Here is a 9,615-nt window from a genome sequence, read left to right on the forward strand (position 1 = left end):
AATTTGGCGTTTTTTACCGCAACACACGCTCTTTGCGCACAGAGCTTTATCTCAGCAGTCGCCGCGGTGTACCGATCGAGGTCGGTGCCATCTCTCCCGAGCTTTCTGCGCCACCGGTGTGCAGTGACATCAGCGGGTGATCAGCATAAACTCCGAGTGGCGCTCGTGAAACGGGGCGACGGGAGACTCCGTTGAGTTCCCTGCCCTTCACTGCGAGTGGACTCGAGTGTAGGAGTCGCCGCCGGTGTATGACAGGCAGGCTGGTATGAGATATATAATGTATTTACGAAATGCGAGGGTATGGTACAGTGGAAATGAAACCAGTCAACACCGCGGCAGCAACAACATAGCTGCCAGTCATGAGGGTCGTTACGCTTTCTTGCAGTGGAAACATGCACATGCTCTGGCTGATTTGATGTCTATGTACTTGGGTCCGTTGGCACATTGTAGTTCAACCTGTACCTGAAATGGGACAATATAATGTCAGAACAAAATCAGCGAGCAAATGCCACATCCGAACATGAGGATTGTGATGATGTTATAAACGATACATGTGAATTAAATATGATAAATAAGTGGAATGCAAGGACTCTAACTTGTGTGTGACTGCCGAATGCTGTGGCGGCAAAAGACATCGAAAGCATGCCTTAATCTTGATATATTTCATTGTAATATAACGCGAAACTAGACCTGCTGCTGACAGGCCAGCATTATTGAAAGCGAACATCTGGAGACTTTTACGAAAACCGGATGGAGTTATTATTGCGCACTGAAAGCATAATGTAGGTACTGCTGTAATTTTATAACGTTTCATGATTTGACCAGGCATGCGTTATGTATGCATGATTTCTGACCAATATTGCTGCCCAGGTATTTTCTCTATTGTTCTAAAAGTGGTGGCTATTTGGCTGTTTTGTGAAGTTTTCCATTGAGGTAGGCAGCACTTTGATACTGAACAACTTTAAATGTCAGGCCACGCAAATCTAAACCTTTTGTTGCTGACGTCGCTGCAAGACACTGTTTTCTCTCCGTCCATCCGTCCGTCCGTCTCCATCCGTCCGCTCTCCGCCCATGCACGCCACGACTACGCAATCAGCTGTACATACTTCAGTCAGCTCTAACGGGATCTGCTCACGTTTTTCGTCTCCATGATGTTGCAGCACTGCGACACTGAGGTCAGTAGGTGACGCGGGTTCAGCTTCATGGTCGCCCAGCTGGACGGCAGCGCGTAGGATTCGCAGGCGCCCTGGCAGGCATTCACCGTCAGAGCCAACGGGAGACAACCGGGCACCACCACCCGCTGCGTGTGACCTGCCGGGTCAGGTCAGGGTCAGGTCAGGTCAGGGTCAGGGTCAGGTCAGGGTCAAGTCAGGTCAGGTCAGGGTCAGGTCAGGGTCAGGTCAGGGTCAGGTCAGGGTCAGGTCAGGGTCAGGTCAGGGTCAGGTCAGGATCAGGGTCAGGGTCAGGTTCAGGTCAGGTCAGGGTCAGGTCAGGGTCAGGTCAGGGTCAGGTCAGGGTCAGGTCAGGGTCAGGTCAGGGTCAGGTCAGGGTCAGGTCAGGGTCAGGTCAGGGCCAGGTCAGCATATACGAGTATTAAGGTAAACTGGTTTCAGCTGGCACATGGTGTGGGACCCGAAACAAGCTAGTTGCAATATTTACCAGTAAGTTGCAATTCTCATTGACAAACGTCGACAAAAGCGCAACTGGAAATCCCTTGCACGTTAGCTGTGGCTGACAGACACGTCTCTAAGTGTACTAACTTAATTAGCCATCATTTAAGCCTCTGGACTAAATTTTGCAAAAAATGCAGATTTCACATGGCAGCAGGACGCAATTTGCTGTCGTTCGGCAGTTAGTAGAGGGTCAGTGAGGGCCAGCCGACTAGTCTACAGCTGGGCATCTTACCGACTAGTCTGCAGCTGGGCTCGTCGTACTCGAAGGCCTCCAGCTGACCGATCTTCTCCAGCTCGAGGCTTTGAGTTCGGTGGGGAAGGTGAGCAGAGAGCACACAGCTCAGTACTGTCAGCTCGACCGCCAGGAGGAGCACGGCGCCGGTCGGCATCACTGCGGGGCAGGGCGGGGCAGGGCAGGTCAGCGTATGTGAGAGGAAAGCCATGCGGGTCAGGGCAGGTCAGGTCAGGTCAGGTCAGGTCAGGTCAGGTCAGTGGATGGTCAATTGGTTCGGTCAAGTCAGGTGTTGGACAGAAGGAACGCGGCCGGATCGCTGCAAGTCTGGTCATTTCAGGTCAGGTCAGGGTAATCGGGAAAGGAGAATGAAAACTGCATCACTGCACGTCTGATAAGGTCAGTTCAAGGTGTGGAAGAAGAGGCACGGCTCGCATCACTGCAAATGGTCAGGTGAGGGCAAAGTGCGGAGACAAACAGTGGAAAGTACAATCAGGTATGAGGCAGTGATGCATTGCAATAACATCGGTCATGATGATGACGTAGGTAATTACCATCGACGCCTTTTCAGAAGAAATAGCAGAGGTGGGCATCGCTACCGAAATTTGGAAACCGCTACCGCTACCTTCCGCAACCTAAGGTACCCAAAGCGCAATCGCAACTCCGAAACTATTTTGCAGATCGTAAAACCGCAACTCACAACTCCGCAACTCCGCAACTCCGCTACCAACCTCTATTAGGTTCCTATGTTTTATCAGTTTTAGTCCTGAAGTGCAGTGTTATGTCTGACAGGTAGTACCTTTGGTTGACCTCTGTTGGTGACCTGACTGTTGGTGACCTTTGATGACGCCACGTGACCTATAATGCTCAATGCGCAAGTCATTGCGACACCAGTCGACGTAAATGACCTGCCAGTGCTACTCTTTGCATGTTTTAATTGTTTGGGATCATTTTGCCGCAAATCCGGACGAGTCGTATTTTCTCCCATTGACTTATAATGGAGAGGTCACACAGTTGACCTTACCTTAAGTCACAAATATAAAAAAATATGAGACAATACACTTTGTACCTATATCTTGTTACCCTTGTCACATGCAGACAGTTTCAAAGTGATCGGTCAATAGGTGTATCTGTATTGCTATATTGCCCTGTATTACTAGGGCGGGTGTTTAATTTTTTTTCGGAGATTGGGTCCCTTGACTTGACCTGGTGACCTGACCTGAGGTGACCTGGGTCTGACATGTTGATACAATGTGTGGAAAGGATGTGTTAATAGCAGTGTCGAAAACAGCCCCGCTGCCGCCGCCTTTTTTATATATTTGCGGAAAACCTTACGGAGGGGTGTCCAAACACCCCCCCCCCCGCCCCCGGCCCCGTGCTGGCGACCATAAAATTTGACTTAACCCTCGCTGTGTGCGGTGTTTTACAGCGTCTAACGTGTACGTCGGTTGGACCCCCTCCCCCCTGCCGTTCGGCCCCTGATCGAGCTAGAGCTTCGCGGGGAAAAAAAACGAGCGTGTTGCCCGTGACGAGAGGAAGCCGATGATACCCAATTTTAAGGTCATAGGTCATTGGTTGACCTTCCAGGCCAGGTCAATGACCCAAAAGTCGGGAAAATCGAACCTGCTAGAACTTCGTAAAGTGAAGCTTTTATGCTTCTTTTTTTTTGGGGGGGGGGGGCGCTGATAACAAATTTCATGTTAGTTTTGATCAAAGAGGACGTCTTCATGCATTTGGGCCTGGTCGGGTCAGGTCAGGTCAGGTCAACCAGTAGGCGTCCTACCGCCTATCCAGTGTCAACCACCACTGAAAGCCTCGTAACATGTTACTAAGGCACTAAAACTACTTCGTAAACGAAATCAGCTTCAAAAACTAGCCTGGAAACACGTGCAGTGTGCAGTGGAGTGCAAAGAGTACAGTGGCGCCCCCACCAGCGGTGGCGGCCCCGGTAGCGGTTGCGCTTTAGAATTTTTCGCTTCCGCAACTCGCAACTCCGCAACTTTTTTGGGCTCGGTAGCCGATCCGTAACTCCGCTACCAAGAGGGTAGTCCGCAAGTTGCGGAGTTGCGGAGTTGCGGACTTAAGTTGCGCAATGCCCAGCTCTGAGAAATAGTAGAACGAACTGGGATAAAACGTGGCTGACGAGCATACCCTCAGAAAAAGTTGGATATAAAATTCGATAATCGTGCTTGATATCGATATATAAACCTCAATGCCGATAGAAAAACCCTGACGAATATTAACAGCAGGTGTTTTCTACTGTGCATCGTTCATATGCACTGCGACGCGTTCTGTGACGCTTTGGACTAGAATGACGTCAACATCGAATAATAACGGCTATTACCCTCATCAACTGTCCACAAAAGGTAATAAAACTGCTGACAACTGCAACGAAAAACTACACTAAGCAATTAGCTCACTGACAGAGACAACTCACACTGCATAGTAACGCACTATGTGATATAGTGACGCTCATGTCAATCTCAGTAAGTCCCGGTTGCCACGGTGCGTCCCATGACGGGCGGCTGCAAATTGAGCACCCATTTCGGCAGCCACTATCTGTGCGGGGAACGGCATCCTGCGGGACTCTGGGACCGGCCGGCGGTAATGAGATGGCAGCTCAGGACGCAGCGGCGGCAGTGAATTGTGGCCACCAAGTCGTTCATCAGATGAGGAAGGAATGTCAGATAAAATAACTTGAGAAAAATATATGAAATACTCGGTACTGACGGGAGTAAGAATTTCGTTCTTCAATGGGATGAGTGACGTGTGTTATCAATATCTTATGCGATTGAAAAGGTGTAATTCAGCAGCGACCTGCCCACAGTCGTAATGTGGGCGCCCTGAACGCGGCCCATAGGTTCAGTTCCGAATGCTGTTCACTGAACAGCGTTCGGTGGGTGCAATGGTCAGGAAAGGCCATTTTGACCATCCAGCTTGACAAAGTGGTGTCAATTGTTACAGCAGCAATGCTAAATTGCCACACCCTGTGGCTTCATGTGCCTTATCTGATCACATAAATCTTTAGTTCGTCTTTAATGGCGTCATCTAGATAGGAGATAAATTCACAAACTTTTATTAAATCATTCTGGCATCCAAAACCTTCCATCAGTGCATTGTCAAGACAAACCAATGAGCCAGAGTAAATATATGTCGTAGGCATCGGGTGAAATCCGTCATTTCATGAAATGTCTAGGCATTACATGGAATGCCGGCAAAAACTGAAATATTCGTAGAAATACGGGCGTTACAGCGAATGCCTGAAAATTTTAGGCTTTTCATGAAGTGCCAGGCGGAGGCCAGGCACTCCCTGAAATGTGGTCAAAACCAATTGAGTACATTTGTTGCCTAGGCAAAGGGCTGGTTTCCGCGCTCAGCTTTGCGGGAAACCGATGCAAACGAGGTTGGGGTGGTCGGAACAGATCGCACTCTTGGCCTGAGAGAGGCGTTCCGAGAGCAGTCACTTTTTGGAGGGCAAGGGATGAAGCAGTGTGCATGCCGGGCCAGCGCCAAACAGTGCAACACCAAAAGGTGCAAGTACCGTAAGGCTGGAATGATGTGTACGAATCGGTTCCACGCAGCGCTCCCATGTGTCAACAAATAATAAAACAGTTCTGGAACCTTTTCTTTGAAAATGCGGTCTCTATAGGAGAGTTTCCAGACGATATTTTTTTTTACTGCCTATGGACCAACACAGTAGACCCCACACTTCAGAGAAAGCCGATAACTGCACAGTGTAATATTTGTGTACTAGCTAACAATAAAGTATACATAGGTACGCTGCGCTGCAGACGAGACGATCCGTGAAATATCTCGTAGTGTTAGCCCATTTTACACCAATACGATAATGTCCCTCCCCCTCCCGCCCGCCGGCGTGTATACTCGTATGCACACAACCGTCCGCGTACGAAAAGTTTTGTTACAGAGAGTGCCGGTCGTCTTTTGGGCAATCCATGTAAAGCCTAGGCAACGAGTGTACTCAGTTAATTTTGACCATATTTCAGGGAGTGCCTGGCCTCCGCCTGGCATTTCATGAAATGCCTAAAACTTTCAGGCATTCGCTGTAACGCGCCTATTTCTACGAAGATTTCAGTTTTTGCCGGCATTCCATGGAATGCCTAGGCATTTCATGAAATGCCGGATTTCACCCGATGCCTACGACATATATAAGCGGAAGCAAAAGCTTGCTTAAACCTATTGCTTGGGGTCTCTACGGAGTACGTAAACTGGCTGGGGGAGGGGAGGGAAAGGGAGAATCGGACGCCCTTGATCATGAGAATCGCAAGGCACATTTTGATGCGGTAAACGGCATCCGGTTACCGTAATCGTAAACTACATTATTTGATGCTTAAAAACAAAAAAGGCAAACGTTTGAGGATTGAGATTAAAAAATACCGAAAATCATATATATCGTGAGTGGCTTGAACGGCTATACCTTCCTTATTTTATTTATTGGCCGATTCGGTCCAGATTTTAAGACAAGCCTCTCAATGAGCATCGTAATCACAATCTTATCACTTTTCCGCTTTTTCAGGTAAGATAAAAGGCAGGCTTAGTAGGGGAGAGTGGAGCAAAGCGGCCACCCTAACGCTTCTCGCGATGCCAACGCTTGATTTTTAAACTTGGAAAGATTCTTTCTATACCAATGTGATCCCTATTAAGTTGCCTTTTATTTCAACTGCGTTTTATTTCCAAAGGCGTTCACATATGGAAGATATTGACAAAACTTTAAGCCTATGCATATTGGCCACTTTGCCCCATACCCTGGGGCAAAGCGGCCACCGGCGTCTTCTCAAGTCCCGATATGAGAAACAAAATAGTTGCCTCGTGTACGACTAGGGTATTTGATGGTGACAAGGTTTAAGCGAGGATGGACTGTTTGCTTTGTCAGCATCCCACTTGTAGGTAAACAAAAAAAGGATTTTCATGAAAAACATTTAATTGCATTATTTGGTAACTCATGCAACTGAAAAGTGGCCAAGATGAATGCATGACGACACATTTGAATATAAATAATGTTTTTTATCCAGATGGAAACAACTTATGGCCAATTGGGAGGTGGCCACTTTGCCCCGGCCACTTTGCCCCGCGCATACCGTCCGAGACAAAAATATTCCAGCTTAGCTATTAGTGGGGTAAAAAACATTAAAATTGGTAGAATACATGTACGATAACTATGCAATGCATGGACAAGAACGCTTATAAAAATTCCAAGCGGTTATGGAATAACATAACATTTAAAAAATGTAAACACAGTTGGTAATCTGGCAAGAAATGCTTTTCCGTGTTTCACAGAACAATGGTGACGGGCCTGAAACCCCGGTCTGGCTCATTCGAACGACCGTGAAGAGAAGTATAATTGGAAACCATAAATTGGAACTGACGCCAGCTATGAAGGGCTAAAACGATGGGTGGCCGCTTTGCCCCGGGTGGCCGCTTTGCCCCACTCTCCCCTACATTTCTTAGACGAGCTCTGATTTGAATGCTGCCGTAAAGGCCTTCAGAATCGGCTACCCCTCAGAGAGGTGGAATAAGCAGCTCACCTGTCTCGCACAGACCAGTCTCCGAGACTCCTGCTGCTGATCTGGTCTGCTCTGGTCTGGTCGGGTCTGGCCTGATCTGATCCGTTTAGCTCTGGTCCGGTCTGCTATGGTCTCCGGTCTCGCAGACACCTGTTGATGGTCTGCTCTGCGAGTTGCGACCCCTTCGGAGCCGGACGTCCCAGCAGCCCCCGAGCAGTCTGATGTCGTGTGGCACACCGCTCGCCGACCGAAGCCGGCCGCGGCTCTCCTCAGGATCGACGTCACTCGGGGACGACCAATCACCGTCGAGTGTGGGTGGCTGTGACGTCACTGGTAAGATTTTGTCGGAAATGTTGCGGAGCGGTGTGACACGGGCCGGACAGCTTCTCAATAGGGCTGTTTGAAAGTAAGGCATTAAATAGCCTCGTAAAGTGACACCCAATGGTGATGGCAGCCATAACGTGTGGTCACCAGTGCTGATGCAGTGTGCTTGAGTTATGGTCATAAACCAGGCCTGAACTACATACACCTCGGCTATATATGTGCAACGTCGGAAGCCATCGAAACGTTTTAGATCTTTCCGTTTTCGTCATCACTTGTCTGAAACTCTGAAGGTGTGACACTTACTAAAGTGCTAAATAATACTAAACAAATTACTTAAAAATAGCTTTGTAAATTAGACTTACAAAATAAGCCAATGCGGTCTTACCAAGCTCACGGTTTAGGTCAAGGCAAATGCTAGATCTGGTCACGTAAGTAGGTCTACGTTTTTAATGGCATAACATTACATAAATATGAAATTATGTGCTGCGCTCCCCATGCCCCGTGTCGGCCAGTGGGCTGGCGCCCTGCTCGGAAAATGAAGCGGGTTAATATACTGGAAATACTTTTAGTGGTCTTGAGGGCATAAGCAGTAGATATGCACTACCGAAGTATTTTACATTCCACGCGTTTATTACTTCCAATCACTAGTGTTGATGATTATGTTAACATCATGTTTTACTCTGTCCTTAGTTTTTGTTACCTTCTATGTCGCTACCCTACTCTCGCCTTGCCATCCAAAGGTGAAACTAATTCCATACATGTAGTGGACGTTAAGCCCGTCGCGCTGATATGGGACCTCAATGTGTCAGCGTTTGTCACCAAGTGTGGGGGTGTGAAATCAATAGCTCAATTGATTAGCCTACTTCGTACCTATTGCAGCGTGCGTACTAAGTAACCCACATACAGTGCAACACCCGTGCATGAATATTAATTGAGTCGTTTGCATGTGCCGTGGAGGAGTTTAACATTATCTTTCGCTTCCGCGTGAAGCGTTTGTAATAATTATTTGGTGATGGGTAGGTGTCAGGTGATGGGTAGTTTAGTTGAAGGTATTTTGGTTATTCTTGCATTTGGTGATCGAATTATCAACTTCTCTTCACTTGCCTAAAGTCGATTCGATAGCCGAACCGCTCCTCTCCCCTGCACAACGCTCAACAATTTCGAAGATAAGCATATATGTAATCAATATCATTTTTAATATTCAACAGAAAAGCTTAAAATATTGCTGAATATGATTACATATGGTTTATGATAAGTGTCCGAAACGTTTCATATTATTTAGGAGTTAACTTGTATTTGAATAATTTCGGGTCCGAAGTTTCGCATTGCATTTCACATAACAATTGAGCGCTCGTCGAATATAGCGACATTGATAAAGTGCTGAACTTATTTATTCATCACACCATAAAATAAATGCATGTTACAGTTCTCTGGAATGAAATCCAGAGTTTCACAGGTGGAAATACCTGCTGATTGGAGTGTGCAGTGCACTGTGCATCAGTTCATTTTGTATATTATTTTGGCGATATCTAATGCCATGGCATTGGCGCCTGCCGTCTACGCGAGACGTGATCATTAAATTAGCCGTAAGCGTTTTGTAACTCAGATTGAATCACATTTATCTTGTGCATCTAGTTTGCGATGGTTATCAGTTATCTCAGACACACGTAACTAACGTGCGACCGATCTGTCAATGTCATTTCTCCATTTACACCATCGCTATTCCTCGTTTGTTTGTTTGTTTTGTTTTGTTGGGTTAGGCCCTTTCGGTCGACAAGACCATTGCAGATCCGGAAGGATGATAGGAATTAGGGGGAGACATTGGTCTGGGCAGGCACCCTAGTGAGTAGCCGGGGCTGAGCCC

The 9,615-nt window shown here is 47.4% G+C and overlaps 1 protein-coding gene across 1 annotated transcript; it reads right to left on the reverse strand.

Moving 5' to 3' along the window:
* Positions 1-261: 261 nt before the first annotated feature.
* On the reverse strand, positions 262-7,632 carry LOC122393991 (thyrostimulin alpha-2 subunit-like). Its single transcript, XM_043390515.1, has 4 exons — positions 7,449-7,632; positions 1,906-2,064; positions 1,136-1,311; positions 262-462 (listed from the first exon to the last, which is right to left on the reverse strand). Exons 2-4 carry the CDS (start codon positions 2,060-2,062, stop codon positions 370-372), a joined length of 426 nt encoding a protein of 141 aa, XP_043246450.1. The 5' UTR covers positions 2,063-2,064; positions 7,449-7,632; the 3' UTR covers positions 262-369.
* Between the last annotated feature and the right edge of the window lie 1,983 nt (positions 7,633-9,615).

The sequence above is a fragment of the Amphibalanus amphitrite genome, unplaced genomic scaffold (genome assembly GCF_019059575.1).
Source record: "Amphibalanus amphitrite isolate SeventyFive unplaced genomic scaffold, NRLGWU_Aamphi_draft 000567F_arrow, whole genome shotgun sequence".
NCBI classification, from domain to species: domain Eukaryota; kingdom Metazoa; phylum Arthropoda; class Thecostraca; order Balanomorpha; family Balanidae; genus Amphibalanus; species Amphibalanus amphitrite.

Excerpts from the sequence above, each read along its gene's own strand:
- LOC122393991 (XM_043390515.1), bottom strand. The coding sequence starts at position 2,062 with ATGCCGACCGGCGCCGTGCTCCTCCTGGCGGTCGAGCTGACAGTACTG. Across the intron at positions 1,312-1,905 it reads GCCCAGCTGCAGACTAGTCG|GTCACACGCAGCGGGTGGTG; the intron begins GTAAGATGCCCA and ends CTGACCCGGCAG. Across the intron at positions 463-1,135 it reads ACATCATGGAGACGAAAAAC|GTACAGGTTGAACTACAATG; the intron begins GTGAGCAGATCC and ends GTCCCATTTCAG.